The sequence below is a fragment of the Mesoplodon bidens genome (genome assembly GCF_964165515.1).
Source record: "Mesoplodon bidens genome assembly, chromosome: 10".
In the NCBI taxonomy this organism is placed as follows: Eukaryota; Metazoa; Chordata; class Mammalia; order Artiodactyla; family Ziphiidae; genus Mesoplodon; species Mesoplodon bidens.
The window spans coordinates 40,639,180-40,658,292 of NC_138172.1; the positions used below are offsets into that span (position 1 = coordinate 40,639,180).

General features: G+C 47.2%; 1 protein-coding gene across 1 annotated transcript; it reads left to right on the forward strand.

Moving 5' to 3' along the window:
* The first annotated feature begins 5,712 nt into the window (after positions 1-5,712).
* On the forward strand, positions 5,713-17,988 carry ELP6 (elongator acetyltransferase complex subunit 6). Its single transcript, XM_081247601.1, has 7 exons — positions 5,713-5,884; positions 7,520-7,598; positions 8,599-8,669; positions 11,506-11,624; positions 13,042-13,243; positions 14,818-14,964; positions 16,462-17,988. Exons 1-7 carry the CDS (start codon positions 5,831-5,833, stop codon positions 16,588-16,590), a joined length of 801 nt encoding a protein of 266 aa, XP_081103727.1. The 5' UTR covers positions 5,713-5,830; the 3' UTR covers positions 16,591-17,988.
* The last annotated feature ends 1,125 nt before the right edge of the window (positions 17,989-19,113 follow it).

A 19,113-nucleotide genomic window follows, 5' to 3' on the forward strand; every position in this document is an offset into this window, starting at 1 on the left:
TAATTCATCTTCCCAAAACTTTTTATCTTTTTAAGCAAAGGACTGTTCCAGGTGCCTTTTACAGTCTTCCAGGGAATTGAAATTTTTTCTATTAAGAGAATTTTGTAAAGACAGAAATAAATGGAAATCCGAAGGTGCAATGTCTGGTGAATATGGCAGATGAATCAGAACTTCCCTGCCAAGCTGTAACAGTTTTTGCCTGGTCATCAGAGAAACATGCAGTCTTGCATTATCCTGATGAAAGATTATGCATTTTCTGTTGACTAATTCTGGATGCTTTTCATCGAGTGCTGCTTTCAGTTGGTCTAATTGGGAGCAGTACTTGTTGGAATTAATCATTTGGTTTTCTGGAAGGAGCTCATAATAGAGGACTCCCTTCCATCCCCCCACATACACAGCATCACCTTCTTTCGATAAAGACCGGCCTTTGGTGTAGTTGGTGGTGGTTCATTTTGCTTGCCCCACGATCTCTTCCATTCCACATGATTGTACAGTATCCACTTTTCATCACCCATCACAATTTGTTTTTAAAATGGAACATTTTTATTACCTTTAAGTAGAGAATCACATGTGGAAATACGGTCAAGAAGGTTTTTTTCACTTGACTTATGTGGAACCAAAACATCAAAGTGATGAACATAACAAAGCTGGTGCAAATGATTTTCAGCGCTTGACTTGGACATTTTGAGTATGTCGGCTATCTCCCACTTGGTGTAATGTTGATTGTTCTCAATTAATGTCTCAATTTGATCGCTATCAACTTCAACTGGTCTATCTGACTACGGAGCATCATCCAGTGAGAAATCTCCAGCACAAAACTTCACAAATCACTTTTTTTTTTTTTTGCGGTACGCGGGCCTCTCACTGTTGTGGCCTCTCCCGTTCCGGACGCACAGGCTCAGCGGCCATGGCTCACGGGCCTAGCCGCTCCACGGCATGTAGGATCTTCCTGGACCGGGGCACGAACCCGTGTCCCCTGCATCGGCAGGCGGACTCTCAACCACTGCGCCACCAGGGAAGCCCGATAAAGCCAGATTTAACAGGAAACAGTATTTCTCTCAAGGATGTGTGTGTGCTGGAGTCTCACGTAACACGTTTCTTTGAGAGACTACTGCATTGTTACTGAAAAATTTATTCTCTAAAAACAAGACTTTACTGTGTGAAATCATATGTCAAGTTGCTCCAGGAAACAACTACCAAAAACATACCGCTTGTTGAAAAGGTTGGATTAATTACTCATTGCTGTGAAAGACAATGCAAAAGAAAGAAACCATAGGGAGTGTTATTATAAGAGCAATAGAACAGAATTAAATATTTGAGGTTGTTAGGTGATTTGGAGGAGGGTTTGCATGGGATTGGATATTGTAACAAAGTGAGGTTAATCTTTTTTAATTGAAGTATAGTTCAGTGACAAAGTTTCAAATGTATAGCGAAGCAATTAAGTTATAAATATATATATGTTATTTTTCAAAATCTTCCATTATTCTATATTAAAGGATATTGAATATATTGTAGTATCCTGTGCCATATAGTAGGTCCTTGTTTGTTATCTATTTTATATATAGTAGTGTGTATATGTTAGGTGTGGAGTGATACATAACTCTGGTTTTGATTGCATTTACTGATTATTACTGACATTGAGCAACTTTGGGTGCACTAGTCTTGGTTCAGCTATAGGAGGGCTCAGCTGGATCTGGAGATTGTGGTCCCATCCAGAGAGCACCAGGCACTACACGTCTAAGGGGAGCTCATTTGTTGGCACATCCTCCCCAGCTCCTGTGGACCCACGAGAGTTCAGCGTGGGAACAAAGCCTGCTCAGGCCCCAGAGACTGACACCATGCCAGGTTACCGAGTACTGAGGGGAATATATAAAGCATTTATTTCTTTTTTAAACTTAATTTTTACTTTATATTAGTATAATTGATTTACACTATTGTGTTTGTTTTAGTTGTACAACAACCTGATACAGTTATACACATACAGACATGCATACTTTTGTGGATGCTTTTCCCATATAGGGTATATCAGAGTGTTGAGTAGAGTTACCTCTGCTGTACAGTAAGTCCTTGTGGATTATCTATTTTATACATGTTGCTCTGTATATGTGAATCCCAACGTCCTAATTTACTCCTCCCCCCATACCTTTCCCCTTTGGTAACCAACAATTGTGTTGTAAGTCTGTCAGTCAGTTTCTCTTTTGTAAATTAGAACATTTGCATCAGTTTCTCGATTCTATCTGTAAGTGATATTGTATGAGATTTGCCTTTCTCTGTCTGACTTCCTTGACTTACTCTGATCACCTCTAGGTCCATCCATGTTGCTGCAATTGGCATGATTTCATCCTTTTATATGGCTGATAAATATCCCTTTGTATACCTATACCGCATCTTCTTTTATCCATTCATCTGTCGATGGACATTTTGGTTGCTTCCATGTTTTGGCTATCGTATATCATGCTGCAAGCAATGGTGGTGTGCATGTGCCTTTTCACATGATGGTTTTCTCCGGATATAGGTAGGCCCAGGCGTGGAATGCCGGATCAGTTGGTAGCTCTGTTTTTGGTTTTTTTCTTCAGGAACCTCCGTACTGTTGTGCATAGCGCTTGTTAGCAATTTACATTCCCACCAACAGCGGAGGTGGGTTCCGTTTTCTCCACGGCCTCTCCCGCATTTATTGTTTGTAGACTTTTTGGTGATAGCCATTCTGACTGGTGCGAGGTGATCCCTCGTTGTACGTTTGAATTGCGTTTCTCTAAGAATTAACAATGTTGTGCATCGTTCCATGTGGTTTTGTTTTAAACAGTGTGAGTACAGTTTCCCTGTTGAAGTTGACTGCTTGAAGGTCTGCCCTGTCTTGAATTCTTTTGATTACCTCCCCAAGGATCTCTCTTGGGGGCAGGTGTCATTTACAGCCCTGCAGGCTTTGTGAATATTAAGTGCCCATAAGCAGCGGGGTTAAAGTTGTTGTTATGGGAAACCACCACAAGGCAGCAGCATTTCCTCCTGCCCAACTCTGGTTACTAAGGTACAGGGGCCTTAGGGCTAGTTCTGTTCCTGGGTTGTGAATTAGAGTGGAATGTGCCAGAAGAAACACCCAAGAACTTGTGTTCCTTTTCTCATTCCCCCTTAGCCTCCCACCCGCTCCCCAGACAAATCCCAACCTCTGTCAAATCGCTATGCTGAGGGTGCTGTCGTATATAGGTGGGGCGCCTCTAAGGAAAGAGGCTGCACGTGGGAACCCCACCACCAGGAGACGTGCAGACAGGGTGACATTTCAAAGTTCTTACAGCCCAGGGGGTCCACCATTCTTTGGGTGCACTAGGCTTTGTTGAGGTGTAGGAGGGCCCACCAGGATCCAGAGACTGTGGTTCATCCAGAGGGGACCTGTCACTACAAGTCCAAGGGGGGCTGCTTTGCTACAGGCCCCAGGACAGTCCAGGCTTGCGACTCAAGTCTGCTCAAACTTTAGGGATGTGACACCAGCCCCAGTCACCGAGCTCTGATTGGAATAGAATAGGCATTTCTTTCTTTTTTAAAAAAAATAATTTTTGTTTTCTGTTGACATATAGTTGATTTACAATTATGTCATGTTGTTGTAGGTCTATGGCAACGTGATCCAGTTGTATATATTCATGTATCTGTTATTTTTCGGATTCTCTTTTTATGTAAGTTATTACTGAGTGTTGAGTAGAGTTCCCTCTGGTGTACAGTAGGTCATCTTTGCTTATCTGTTTTATATGTATTAGTGTGTATATGTTAATCCTAACCTCCTTATTTAATCCTCTCACTGCGCTTTTTCCGTTTGGTAACCATAAGTTTATTTTCTCCCTGTGTGATTCTGCTTCTGTTTTATAAATTAGTTCATTTGCATCAATTTTTCACTTCTACCTATAAGTGATATCATATATTTTTCTTTTTCTGACTGATTTTACTTTGTATGGTCACCTCTACGTTTGTCTATGTTCCTACCAATGGCATTATTTCATTCTTTTTATGGCTGAGCAATAGGATTAAATTCTATGGTTCACCATGTTAATATGTGTTAGTATAGGGTGGTCTAACTCACGTGTGGCTATATTATGGGTATGAAGCGGCACTCATTTTCTGGGAAAGGGGATATTTCGGTTTTGTCTTAGACAATGTTCATGTTCTGTGGTCAACATTATGATGGAATTGTGTAGTTTTGTCTTTATCCATCACAATGAGGCTGATGTTGTTTTGTGAAACTGTTCACACTCGACAGGAAAACATGGAGACCTAGCTTTGAGTGTCAGGGCAGCCCCTCGATGCCCCTGCCTGCTTTCCTCTTTCTCACATAGCAGTAATTGTGAAACATCCACTCTTGGCTGGAGGATCTAAGTGATTTTGACACATAGAGACAGGAGCCTCCATTTCCAGCCTAGATGCAGAGCTTCAGATAAGTGACTACATTCCACATCTATCTTTTTTAAAAAAATAAATTTATTTATTTATATTTTATTTTTGGCTGCGTTCGGTCTTCGTTGCCATGCATGGCCTTCTCATTGCAGTGGTTTCTCTTGTTGTGGAGCACGGGCTCTAGGCACACAGGCTTCAGTAGTTGTGGCTCGCAGGCCCTAGAGCGCAGGTTCAGTAGTTGTGGTGCACAGGCTTAGTTGCTCTGAGGCATGTGGGACCTTCCTGGACCAGGGCTCGAACCCGTGTTCCCTGCATTGGAAGGCGGATTCTCAACCACTGTGCCACCAGGGAAGCCCCACATCTATCTTAATCTTCTCATTTCCATGGAAACCCTGGGCTACTTTGCAGTACAGGCCACATTTTGACTTTTTCTTCAAACAGCTGTGCTCTGATGTGAACCCAGATCCTCATACAACTTTCTCCTGTGCTTGTTGATAGGCCCGTGGGCTCCACTTGTTTGCTATCTCCCTCACTGTAGTGATCAAATAAACTTGACTTCTTTGAATTACACGTTTATCCCTGGGGATGTGAGGTTGATTGGGCTAGAAGAAAACTATACATGGTATAGTAGATATAAATGGTATGGAAAAAAAAATAAAAGCGGGGGAAAGGATAAGAAGTGCTGGGGAAGGGGCTGTTGCGATTTAAATAGGATGCTTACGAAACACCTCGGTAATAAAGTGACATCTGAGCAAAGATCTGAAAGAAGTGGGGGATTTTTTGAACGGCTGAGTATCTAGGAAAAGAGCTGCAGAGGAAGGGGAAACTGCAAAAGCCCCAAGGAAGAGCTTGCAGAGCGTGTTTCAACCACACTTGGTCAGTGACCCTACGTTGACAACCTCTTTAATTCCGAAACCTACCCCCACTCCATCGTTACTCCCTTATCCTGCTTTTTCATTTTTCCATAGAACTTTTCAATATATCATTCCGTGTTCATTATGTTTGATTTCTGCTTTGCGCGAGGGAGGGCATCTTCGCCAGTCTGGGTCGCCGATGCAGCTCGAACTTCTAGCAGTGTGGGGCACGCCGCAGGAGCTCGACAGGCCGTACTGACCGGAGGCCCCGGGCCGGGGAGAGAGAGCGGTCAAGGTAAGGAGGAAGAGACCGGTCTTCTGGGGCCTCGGTGGGGGGAAGCCCCTGCTGGGTACCCGCAGGTAAGGAGCGCACCTCCCAGCGCCCCGGTCCCCCGGCCGGATGCGCATCTCCGCGCGTGCGCCGGGTGCGGCCCGGGTCAAGGCGCCCGCCCGATTGGCTGCGGCCGGCGCCTAGAAGCGGCGTTGCGCGTGCGCGCTCCTTCCGCGCGGTCTTGTGGCGTGCGTTTTGCTCTTCACCCTCCGCTGTCTCCGCGGCAGCCCCATCTTCCCGTCTAGTGTGCTCGTTCCCGTTGCTCGGAATGTTCCCGGAACTCAATAACCTTCTCAATACCACCCCTGACCAGGCGGAGCAGGTAAGAGATTGCACGGTCGGGAAGGGGGCGCGTCCTGGGAGCGTGGCGGAAGACCGTACGGGAAGCGCACGCGGACCCGTGAGAAATAACGCGACGTCCGGGGATCCCGGGGCGCCTGGGAGTTGTAGTCCAAAGAGGGCCCGCCCGGGGCTGGCCTGGACATTTGGGCTTGTGGGAGGTGGGCATCTGGCGCCTTCTCAAAGGCCGTGCGTGCCCTTGAAAGTCCATAGGAAGCATGTCCGACGTTTGGGTTGGCTTAAGTTCACAGACGTGTACCGGGCGAGCCCTTTGTGTGTTCAGTGTGGTGGGAGTTCCGGCGCCCCAAAAGAGGCTGCCTGAGAGGAGAGGAGAGTTCGACTCTCCACCCATCACGTGGGACCAGCTTCTTAACCACCCTGAGCCTCCCTCTGGCTCGGGAGCGCTCGGCAGGTCGCAGTGAATGCTGCTGCTCCTCTTCCTCTTCGTGTTCTCGAATAGTGCTCTTTGAAGCTGCTCTCAGCCCACGTTGGGTTGTAGGAGTCCACCTTTGGCACCACAGGCTCGCTACTCTTGTTTTCTTCTCCCTCCTTCTCACACTCTAGGGCATTTCGAAAATTTCCACGCTTTCGCCCAAGGGTTACCTCTCCTAGGAATATACCTGACTTATTTCATAGCTGTTGTCTTTCTGATGAAATGGTAAGCTCTTCCAGAAAGACAAGACAGAAAGGGTGTAAAGCCTTTTTATGACTCCCTAATGCCTGGCAAATAGTATTCAGTGGATACTTGTGCATCTTAATTGCCCAGCAGTTCTCTGCCCAAGCCTCCAGATGGCGCTGGTTACCTTGCCAGTTACTACTAGCACCTCCAAAGTCCAAGCCCAGGGCCACAGGGAATGGAGCATAGAAGTGGGCGCCAGGAAATGACAGATGGCGCTAGGGTTAACCCTCAAGTTCTGCTAGTGTGATCTTTCATATTTTATAAGTGAAAAAAATCACAACAGCACAGAGATGACCTTCCCTGTCACTGAGAAGGAACGAGGGGTGGCTGGAGCAGGGCAGCCAGGCCCTGCAGAGACCATTGTTAGAGGTCTTCCCAGGGCTCTCCATGATCAGAGAGCTCTGCCTGAAGCAGTTTCCAGGGCCTTTGGGAGGAGGACTTTGATACTGGAAGTCTCTGTCAACAACTACTTCTTCACTCTCCCCTACCTAGGGGACAGAATTGGAAGCAGGATTAGAAATAGGGAGGAAGCTGGATCAGATGACTTTTTAGAAGACCCCTTAAAATCTTGGCAGTCAGTGATTTTTGTTGCATTCCATGATAAAAGCTTCCTTTGTTCAGGATTTAATTCTCTCCAAGACTGGTGTGGAAGAGAAGGGATTCTATTCTTTATTGCCTTGGGAATTATGAGGTTGAGATATGCTTGCCTATAATGAGTGACTTAATACCAATCATTTTAATTATTGGTTTTTCCATAATTTTGACTTATTTTCTTCTTTTTGTGGTTAAATACACACACACACACACACACACACACACATATGCAGAGTCTCCAGGTGTAGAAATTTAGGGGTGGATACAACCGACTAGATTTTGACACTCAGCTGACCTCTTTCCTGGGACTCTAATTCATCTTTTTGTGTTCTTCTTAACTTTTAGGGGAAACTGACTCTACTCTGTGATGCCAAGACAGATGGCAGTTTCCTTGTGCACCACTTTCTCTCCTTCTATCTCAAAGGTATGGACTGTAGAAAAAGAAAACCCAGGCAAAAAAAAAAAAAAAAGCCTGATTCAGGAAGCAATAGGAATCATATTAACTAGCCAGGGCTTTGGTGTTCGGGCAGCCAGATGGCTGTTTATCAGGTAACTGATTACTGGACCATCTGGTTCCGTCTCCTAGTCTGCCAGAGAGTGGCATGTGCTCCCTGTATCCAGTCCCGCCTTCCACTTCTCCACGTCCTGCATAGGCACTGCCTCCCTGAGGTCCTTGTGTGGCCTTCTCATTTAGTTGCTCCTTGGTCCTTGTCTATTTTGAAGTCTCTAGGCACTTGACCCATTAACACTTTGCCCTGGCAGTAGATGCTTCCTAAAGAACACAGGGAAGAAAAAAGCATGGCCATTGCAATTCACACACAGAAATTGATTAGAAGAAGAAAACAGCCAAATGAAAAAAAGACTTATTGATTCTCCTTGTGTCCCCACTGAGCCAGGCCAGGAAACAAGGTAGACCTTTGGCACTCTTAATTGTAATAATTTACAGCTTTGAAAGTTATTTTCCTTTCCAGATGATGTTATTGTCAGCTTATAAAGACCAAGAGAATCTACAGATAAATTATTAGAATTAATTATGTTCATAAGGTAGCTAGAGCTTCTTTGTGCTCCCCTTGTCTCCTCTTGGGTATAAGACTAGTTTAAAAAATCCATTGTACTTCTGTACACCAACAAGCAATTAGAAAAATAGAATTTTTTAAAAACCACAATTTATTTTCAGTGGAACAAATTAAGATTCCTAGTACTACCTCTCACAGAGGAAGTACATCTTAGAATCAATGAAATAAGGTATAATTATTAAATACGAAAAAAAGTACATCTTAGAATCAAATTGGGTGTGTCAGGTTGCAAGGCTTCGGTTCTCTAGTTCTGCCTCATTGCTTTTGTTTCCAGATGTATGAAGTATACGAGACTGATTGTAAGTAGAGACTTTATTAAAAATCAGTTTATTTTATTTTATTTTCCAGCTAATTGTAAAGTCTGCTTTGTGGCACTCATCCAGTCCTTCAGTCACTACAATATCGTGGGACAGAAGCTGGTAAATACTTTAGAACTCCATGATGGGATCCCTGAGTGAGTGTGTGTGCCAGGCATGTGTGAGTGTACTGTCAGGCTGGGCTTCCCTGTTTGGGTTGTGGAGAATTTAGCAAGGGAGGGACTAATGAAATCATGGAATCCTGAAACCCTTCTATGAAGGGCTAAGGCAGAATCTCTATGTGTTTTGTTAATTTATAAAGTTTGTAGAACCAGATCTGGTGTGTGTTTTTTAAAAATATTTATTTGCACTGGGTCTTAGTTTCGGCAGGTGGGCTCCTTAGTTGCGGCTTGTGAACTCTTAGTTGTGGCAAGCATGTGGGATCTAGTTCCCTGACCAGGGATCAAACCCGGGCCCCCTGCATTGGGAGCACAGAGTTTTATCCATTGCCCCACGAGGCAAGTCCCAGATCTGTTGTTAATTAATCAAACCCTTCTCTGTTGAGTCTGGACCAGTTAAGTTTTTCTCCTTCTCGGTGTGAGCTTTAATCTTGTTCCTAGTGAGTGAGAGATCATAGCTTGGTCTGCTGCCAAGTTGAGTGCCTCCCACTGTGTCTCCCTAAGTCTAGGGCTTAGGACCCAAATGTGGGGAGAGGCAGGCGCTTTTGTCATGTGCCCCTTACCTCATCTTGGTTTGCCCCTCATCTCATTAGATGCAGCCAAGCAAGAATAAGATGGCCCAGAGGCTGGTGAACCTCCTGGCCTGGCTTGGCCCATTGCTTGTGACCTGTGGCCTGGTGAATTTACTGGGTTGTTATTGTAGTGTTTTCTTTTTTTTTTTTTTTTTTTTTTTTTTTTTTTTGCGGTATCCGGGCCTCTCACTGTTGTGGCCTCTCCCGTTGCGGGGCACAGGCTCCGACTCACAGGCTCAGCGGCCATGGCTCACGGGCCCAGCCGCTCCGCGGCATGTGGGATCTTCCCGGACCGGGGCACGAACCCATGTCCCCTGCATCGGCAGGCAGACTCTCAACCACTGTGCCACCAGGGAAGCCCTGTAGTGTGTTTTTTTTAAAGTCCTGCTAGGATTTTTTTTTTTTTTTAATTTTTTGGCTGCGTTGGGTTTCTGTTGCTGTGCGCGGGCTTTCTCTAGTTGTGGCAAGCAAGTGCTACTCTTCGTTGCAGTGCACGGGCTTCTCATTGCGGTGGCTTCTTTTTGTTGCTGAGCATGGGCTCTAGGTGCACGGGTTTCAGTAGTTGTGGCACGCAGGCTCAGTAGTTGTGGCGCACGGGCTTAGTTGCTCTGTGGCACATGGGATCTTCCCGGATCAGGGCTCGAACCTGTGTCCCCTGCATTGGCAGGCAGATTCTTAACCACTGCGCCACCAGGGAAGTCCCTTGTAGTGTGTTTTTTGCTGTTTGTTTTGATTAGGTCAGCCTCAGAGAGGGAGAGAACCAGGCCACCCATCAGCAGTGATCTTTGAAGTGCCAGTCATACTATTGGGCCACATCACTGCCTCTTCTCTGATGGGGAGAAAACAATGAGAGAGTGAGAGAAGGGTAAGCTCTTTCTCATCCTTTGCAGGGAAGGGAGAAGTTCCTGTGTTAGAGGTCAGATCATGAGCTCGGGGAGCACTGTCATGTCACGGACATGTATTGCACAGGTCTGTGAGGCATGTCTGTGGCCCTAACATCTGTTTTTATAGATGAGAAAGTTGTATATTCTCATATCCAGTTTGGCTGCTTTTTCTTTTACCTTGGAATCATCAACACGGCAGGAATGACGTGCACAGCACTGGGTGTGCAAAGTATTAGAGCGTGAGCTTCCATCCTCTTGGTGTATTATTGTTCTTACATCAGGAGAATGGTAATGAGTGAGAGCAAAGTTGATGATCAGGGATCCTTCTCTCTGCCAGGGTGGCTACTGTTGTTAAGGGTGTTACATATAGTGAACTCTGGTGTATGAATGAGTGATTGAGGCCTGGTCTAGGGGCATGAGGAGTCTAAGGAGTTCCATGTCACCTGTCTCTGCACAGACAGAATGGTGGCTTGCACATTTAGATGGTGTCACCATCTCTGGGTGTTTGTTGAAATGCACATTCTTGGGCCCTGCCCCCAAGGCTTCTGGTTCTGGAGATCTGGAGTGGGGCTCAGGGATCTGCATTTTAATCAGGTATCTCCAGAGATTCTTAATTGCATGTTTCATGAAGACCTATATTTAAGGAGTGCTGGTCTAGAGCAGGGGTTGACCAACCACAGCCTGCACCCCCTGTTTTTTGTAGATAAAGTTTTATTAGAACACAGCCAGCCCCATTTGTTCATGAATGGTCTATGGCTGCTCTTGCTCTACGGTAGCAGAGTTGAGTAGTTGCAGCAGAGAATGTCATCCTGCCACCGTCTTTACTGTTATTATTTACTTACTGTATTTTTTTGAATATTTGAATTTTCTTTATTTTTTTATACAGCAGGTTCTTATTAGTTATCTATTTTATACATATTAGTGTATACATGTCAATCCCAATCTCCCAATTCATCCCACCACCACCCCCCCACTTACTGTTTTTAAGATTTTATAACTACATGCCTTTAAAAAAGAAACTTTATATTACCATTATAAATTAAAAACCAGTACTGGGTAATCATAAAAATAAATACATAAGCAAAAGAAAGTAAATTAAAAAAAAATGTGACAGGTAAATGTAAATGCACATCTGAAAGCAGAACGGAAATTGTGTGTTGGGAACACCCAGGGGAGGCAAGACATGGGCTCCTCCGGAGGGGGGACAGGCACACGTCTGCAGGGTTCAGAACGTGTCTGGAGCCCTCTCGTGAGCTGCAGTCTAGCCTCTCTGATGGGTCCCCCGCAAGGCACAGGAACTCACTCGCCTCTCCTTCGGGTGTAGGGTGTCAGCCTGACCACAGCACGGGAATGCGGGCAGCTCGTGTTCCTCGAGGGTCTCAGGTCCGCGGTGGACGTCTTCTTTCGGCCTCAGGAGGAGCCACACCCCCTGCAGTTCCTCAGGTCAGTCAGCCCACGACCCAGCCCAGAGCACACCTGGCAGGTAGGCCCAACGCAGGGTTGCTGTGTGATTCCTTCTCCTCAGTGTATGGGAGGGCAGAGCTGGCTTCAGGAGTCAGATACCTCCCTGGTGTCACAGCATTATCGGAAGGTCCTTGGCTCTGACCGTGGGCCTGAGAGTGTGTGGCTGTCCCTGAAGCGATAGAAAGCGTTATTTGCTGGACATGTGGCAGAACAGTGTGCTTTGCTGGTTTTTCCAACCCTGGCTCACAGCCTTAGCACACACTTCTGTTCCGTTCTTGGCTTGATCCGGGGTCAGCAAACTATGGGCCATGGGCCAGCTACCTGTCTTGGTAAATAAAGTTTTGTTGGAATAGCCACACTTGTTTGTGGCTTGTCCACAATACTTGTTTGTATTGTCCCTGGCTGTCTGGCACTACAGCAGCAGAGGTGAGAGTTGAGACAGGGACCGTACGACCCACAAGCCTAAAATATTTACTGTTGGCCCTTTAAGAAGACGTTTGTTGCCTGCAGGTTGGTGTTCCTGCTTCTTGTCTTTCCTGAGCATCAGTCACAGATGTAGCAGATGCCGCACCTGGCTGCTGTGCTTCCTCCACCCCAGGGAGTCTGTACGGGACCTCTCCCCGCTCTGCCCTCCCTCAGACTCAGCCTTACATAGTGGCCGGGCTCAGTGTGGAGTCAGAAGGCCAGGTGTCCTGACCCTGTGTGTGTGTGGCCTGGGGCACAGTCTTTCGCATCTCTGAACCTGGGTGTCTTGTCTGAATGCGTGGGCCTGGTTTACACCTGAGCCCAGGTTACAGGGCACTGTTGTCCCTGCTGTCAGTGGGGCTCAGCCCTGGAGTGGGGCAGTGGGGCTAGTGCCTGGGCCCCGGTCCCCGACCTATTGCTGGGAGACAACTGCTGTAGTCACTGGGGAGATGGAGGTAGCAGGGCCACCTGTGTCTCAGAAACAGGTCGGACCTGGTATGCACACGAGCACACCGGTAGCTCTTAGACTGCTGCCCTCACCCCCAGGACACTTGAAATGTTGCTTAACTTTCATACCCAATTGTGACCTCCTGGGAAGGCCTCTCCTGCCCAGTCCCAGTGAGTCTTTCAGATGCCTTAAGCTCTTGGATTGAGAGGCTGTATGAGCCTTGGGGGCTGTTTATTTCTGTGTCTGCCAGTTTTTAGCACAGTGCTTTGTACCTAGTAGGCATCAGGGAATATTTGAACTGAAGTAAATGTACTCACGTGTGCACGCGTGCCTTTTCTTCCCAGCCAGATCGTGAGCCCCTTGGTGCCAAGGACTGGAATCCAGTTCCTTCCCTCCCCCTAACCCTTTCCTGTGGTGCTGCACAGTCTCATAAACACTTGTAGAGCCCGTGAGCTCTCTGGTAACTTTTGCCCTGTGTCCCAGGGAGGCCAACTCTGGGAACCTGCAGCCGCTGTATGAGTTTGTGCAGGAGGCCCTGAAGCCCATGGACAGTGGAGAGGCTGCCTGGAGGTGCCCGGTGCTGCTGGTGGACGACCTCAGTGTGCTGCTAAGCCTGGGCGTGGGGGCAGTGGCGGTGCTGGACTTCGTCCACTACTGCAGAGCCACCGTGTGCCGGGAATGGAAGGTAATCATGGGCCTGCTCCCTGTGCTCCTGCCTGTGACCCGTACGGGCCGACAGGCCCAGGCCTCACTTGCGTGCAGTGATCTTTTCTGTTTAATTGCTTGGGGCTTTTGCTTTACCCTGGCAGGCCCAGGGACCTTTCAGTCAACGCACCTTGCTCTCCACTACCTGCCACTGATGAAAAATAAGGCCCTGAAAACTAAAAGGGTGCCCGGCACTGTCTTTAACGGGGCTGGTCATTGCGGTACTGCGGCTGTCCCCGCTCTGCCACGCGCTGTCATATTGCTCTGAGTGTGTTTTGAAGGTTGGCTGAGATAATGGGTGTAAAACTGCTTTAAAAATTGTGAGGTGAAAAAAAAAAAATTGTGAGGTGAAGGGACCTCCCTGGCGGTCCAGTGGTTAAAACTCTGTGCTTCCACTGCAGGGGCACGGGTTCGATCCCTGGTCAGGGAACTAAGATCCCGCATGCCGCAAGGTGCAGCCAAAAAAAAAACCCCCGAAAACCAATATGAAAATTGTGAGGTGCAATACAGGGATAGGGTGTAACCTTCATTGTCAAGTGGTGAGGCAAGAATAGAAATTCTGCCATACTAGAGATTTTAACAAAATAGAAACAGCTGTGGTGCCCATCTCCCAGGAACCAGACAGCAAGAGTTAAGTGAGGGGAAGCTTGTAGCACGGCAGCTCAGCGTGTGGTCCACGGGGCCAGGCTGGGTGCAAAGCAGTGGGGAGGGGGTAAATGGGTTGGCCAGGGGTGTGTGGATCCAGCAGTGCATGTTGCTCACCTCCTGCGTGTAAGGTCCTGCCTGGAAGCTGGGGTCAGGGGACCTTCTGAGGCCATCCTGGCTACAGTCACAGGGCCAGGTGCCAGGGTGATGGGGAGAGAAGGGAAGGAGGAGGAAATGTATGGGGCTTGGAGGACACAGTTCACTGGGGCTTGTGGAGGGAGTGAAGCAATCAGTCAGCTGCTGCAGCTCAGCCTGCTCTGTGGCCCACTACCAACCTCTTTTTGTAAAAATACTTCTTTCAGTTGAAAAAGTAGAACTTGGGAATAGTTCAGTAAAGAAAAAAAGAAGATATAAACAGTATAAAGGCTATTTTAGCCAAAAGTAACTGTCTCTTTTCCTCCGTTGTATATCCTTCCAGAGAGTCTATGCAGTCATGAACACGTTTGTATGTACACTTGTTTCCCCGCATTTTTCTTCACATTATTGGTAACCTACCATTCACACAGTTTGGTACTTCTTTTCTTTTACTAACACACAGTATGTTTTGGTGTCCATTGCCCCAAAACAGAACACACAGATCTGCTTTATTCTTTTTAACAATTGGACACTATTCCTTGCTTGTGGATGAATTGAGCTGGAAGTACAGGTTGGATGTGCTGGTGAAACTATCCAGCAGATGATTGCAGTTATGGTCCTGGAGCCCAGGCATGGGTGCTTCCCACACAGCAGATGCTACAGCTGGGAGGCTGATCTGTGAGAGGGGTGCAGGGCAGTGGAGGCTCTGAGAGCCCAGCACACCCTGGTCCTGGCGTCCCTTCCCATCAGTCTCCATCATGGTCTCTGTTGCAGGGAAATGTAGTGGCCCTTGTGCACGACAGTGGAGATGCTGAGGACGAGGAGAATGACATCCTGCTGAATGGCCTTGGTCACCAGAGCCACCTGATACTGCGGGCTGAAGGCCTGGCCACTGGCTTCTGCAAGGATGTGCATGGGCAGGTGCGCAGGGACTGGGGCTCACTGGGAGCTGCTCGCCTCCCGAGTCTAGGCTGCCCATGGGATAGTGTCTGGCTGTGGGGTGGTCTGGTTGGGGCGTGCCCTCAGGTGGAAGGGAAGCCTCAGAAGTTGTGTGAATGCAGGTCAGAGTCTGCCCCAGGTGGTGCTTGGCCCCGTGCACCAAGGCAGGTTTTCCATGGTGGTCCATTTGCAGCCAAAAGGGAGCTCCTGAAGAGAAGATGGCTGTCTACAGGGGAAGGCAGTAAACAGCGGAATTCCTCTGCAGGACCACAGCAGGCTTTGTGTATTCAGGCCAACACCGTTCCTTTTAAAATAGAGACTTGGGATTTCCCTGGTGGCGCAGTGGTTAAGAATCTGCCTGCCAATGCAGGGGACATGGGTTCGAGCCCTGGTCCGGGAAGATCCCACATGCCGCGGAGCAACTAAGCCCGTGTGCCACAACTACTGAGCCTGCGCTCTGTAGAGCCCGCGAGCCACAACTACTGAGCCCACGTGCCAGAACTACTGAAGCCTGCGCACCTAGAGCCTGTGCTCCGCAACAAGAGAAGCCACCGCAATGAGAAGCCCGTGCACCGCAACTAGAGTAGCCCTGCTTGCTGCAACTAGAGAAATCCTGCGTGCAGCAAGGAAGACCCAATGCAGCCAAAAAAAATTTTTTTAAATAAAATAGAGACTTGGGGAGGCCATTCCCCTGGCTGGCGTTGCCGCCCCCACTGCTGCCTCTGCCTGGGATGTTTGGAGTACTTAGGTGGAAGCTGAGTCCTGCCCTGGGAGGGAGGTCAGGTTCTCCCCACGCCCAGGGGCTGCCGTGGTTCTCTGCCTTCTGAAACTTCTCTTTTGGGATCACCCCAAAGCCTTTACCATCTCTTCCAGGTTAACTTCATGTTGACCACTTTTGACCCTTTAAGGGTGGGTGGGCGTTTTGGCCCAGAGTCATTCAGAGTCGGGTGTGGAAAACAAAGCACAGGCCCAGAGATGCTGTGCTGGTGGTGCGCCCCTGGCATAGCCTGAGGAGAAGCTTCTGCTGGCAGCTTACGGCTCTGAAGCCAGTCAGCCCCCCATAGCTTTCTAGTCACTAGAGACAAATGTCCAGTCTTCCTGAGCCTCGGAATTGAATGTACACATTCTGTGGTGTTGATTTTCAAAATTCATCTAGCCAAAAAGTACAAAACCATGCACACAGAAAAGACCAAAGGGAGATACACAAAAATACTTTAATGGTTCTTCTCTGGATGGGTTTTTTCTACCTTTTACTTTTCTTTGTCTCTCATGTTTTCTGTAATGAGCAAATATTACTATTGTAATGGAGGGGAAACATTTATTTTTAGGTGGCTGGTAATAAGCTTTGTTTTGGAAGTCAGCCCCATTACTGCATGGTGCATGACCTCAATTGAAGGTCACCGATGAGGCAGGAAGGGTTCACAATGGAGCAGGTATTTGGGGGTGCCTTTCCTCTTTCACTCTTCTCTTTGTCACTAGCTGAGGATCCTGTGGAGGAGACCATCAGAGCCCGCAGCCCAGCGAGATCGGAGCCTCACTTACCAGTACAAGATACAGGACAAGAATGTGTCCTTTTTTGCCAAAGGAATGTCTCCTGCTGTTCTGTGACCTGATTTAGGGGCAGCTGAAGCTACCTTGGACTATTTTTAGTTGTGAAAGATAAAGCAACTGAGCAGAAATGGATCTTTACACCTTTGTTGTGGACTGGCAGTTCCACTGTGACCCAGGGATGGTGGAATGGTGCTGTGATGGTTTGCCTTTGTTCCCCTGGGCCCTGTTTAGAAAACACATGAGGAAGCTGCAACCCTGCCTCAGCTGAGATGCTGCATGTTGAACTGGGTGAAATGGGTCCTCTGGAGCCTTCCTCGTAAACACGCTTTAGCCCCAACTGCCCATTTTTGGTTGTGGTGCCTTTCAGAGCCAGAATGGGTGTGGATGTACTAGCCAGGAGGCAGTCCTGGATGGCACGTGTCCAAAGTGACAACCAGGATATTCGTGGCCAGCACAAAGTGAGTTCCCACCTCATGGCTTCCTGTGGATTGTCTCATTTAATTTTCACCTTCATCCTGAAAAAGTATTTTCTTCTTCAGTCCAGTCAGGAAATAGCCTTCGGGAGGTTTGGAAGCATGCTCAAAGCTGTAGAGCCTGCTGCCAGTAACGGAGGCCTGACTGAAGTCCACGCTTGCTGACTGACCCTCATGGAAACCAGAGGCAGGCTCCTGCCCAGTTCACGAGTTGGCTCTTCTTATTTCTGTTGTAGCTGAGCACCTGGCCCATATGCTGAGGAGACCAAGCCATCGCGGGCCCGGCACCCTGGCCTTGGCCACACGAGGCCCCATGTAGGGCACAGGTGTGCATGGCCTTGGTGAGGGGGAGAAGGAATGTTCTTGCTGCCAGGTAGGCTAGGACCTTGGGGAGGAGCCAGTGTCTCCCTCACCTGTGAAGACTGAAGGCGGTGAGCTCTTCCCCAGCATCCTGTAGATGCCACTTGCCACACTCAGCCCTTCAGTCAAGGTCACCTCTGAGTATTCTCTTAGAATGGGTACATTTTATTGTATGTACATTATACCACAAAGAATCTGATTTTAAAAATAAATAAAATGGAAAAATAACACTGCAGGGACTAAGGAAGTTTCATATCCATTGTTTAATTTTAACTTTTTTTAAACATTTTTTAGTCTTTGCAAAAGGGAACAATTTATCACCCCACTCCTCAAGTCATACTGACTGTAGTGTTAGGTTTCCCATTGAAACAGTAGCTGCTTTTCTTCTTAAAATACTGCAGACTTGATAGAATATTTTAAAATTATGAGTGTAACTTAAAAGAAAGTAGTCATGAAAGAATCCAATGATTCTTTTATTAATATGTCAGTATTTATACAGCTTCCTATGAGCTGCAGTTCTGAATGGGTAAGGCACCACAAAACATTTTTTGCATGATATGCTATTATATTTCTTCACTTGATTTATAAATGTTTTCATTAAATTTTTAATGTTTAATGGCTACTTGGCATTTTTTGGTGTCATTATATTCTAATTTGCTTAGGTATTCTCTGGGCATGTCGGGTTCTGATTTTTGTAATTATAAATTATGCTGTTATGAATTTTACATCTATACCTGTTTGGGGATGGGGGTAAGTATTTGTTTCCTTAGAACATTCATTCATTCAACAAATACTGAGCACCTTCTGAGGGTATGACAGTGACAAAGTAGGTCCCTGCCCTTGAAGATCTGATGTTCTAGTAGAGGAGACAGAGACAGTCAACAGAATTGAGAATTAAGAGACATAGAGTTATTAAAGTAAGACAAAGTTTATCAAATATTCTTTAGTCCCTATTCTATATTTTTTACAACTGGCCATCTTTTTTTTCCAGGTTTTTTGTGTGTGTGTGTGCGGTACGCGGGCCTCTCACTGTTGTGGCCTCTCCCGTTGCGGAGCACAGGCTCTGGATGCGCAGGCTCAGCGGCCATGGCTCACAGGCCCAGCCGCTCCGCGGCATGTGGGATCTTCCTGGACCGGGGCACGAACCGGTGTCCCCTGCATCGGCAGGCGGACTCTCAACCGCTGTGCCACCAGGGAAACCCTAAGAGACATAGAGTTAGACCATGATAAGTGCTCTAAGTAAAACAGGGAGGAGGCCTACAACGGGTGAGGAATGATGACATTTTAGAGCCTACTCCCTGAAGTGGAATTTCTGAATGAAAGCATGGACTGACCCTCACATGTCATCAAGTTCTTCAGGATGATGGCGCCAGTTAACAGTGATCTATAGGTTTCTTCCACCAACGTTGGGTTAATGACTAGGATATAATTTTCTCTGTTTTCCCATATGTATAGAGTCCATTCCTCACCCTTAATTATTTATCAATTAAAATCTGGTGTCAACCTTATTTTTTATTTGTAATATTCTGTTTTATTTTAATTTTTTTTCTTTTTTTTAAAATTACTTTTTGGCCGTGTTGGGTCTTCGTTGCTGCACGGAGGCTTTCTCTAGTTGAGACGAGCAGGGGCTACTCTTCGCTGCAGTATGTGGGCTTCTCATTGCGGTGGCTTCTCTTTGTTACGGAGCATGGTCTCTAGGCACGCGGGCTTCAGTAGTTGCAGCGTGTGGGCTCAGTAGTTGTGGCTC

Excerpts from the sequence above, each read along its gene's own strand:
- ELP6 (XM_081247601.1), top strand. The coding sequence starts at position 5,831 with ATGTTCCCGGAACTCAATAACCTTCTCAATACCACCCCTGACCAGGCG. Across the intron at positions 13,244-14,817 it reads CCGTGTGCCGGGAATGGAAG|GGAAATGTAGTGGCCCTTGT; the intron begins GTAATCATGGGC and ends TCTCTGTTGCAG. Across the intron at positions 14,965-16,461 it reads GCAAGGATGTGCATGGGCAG|CTGAGGATCCTGTGGAGGAG; the intron begins GTGCGCAGGGAC and ends CTTTGTCACTAG.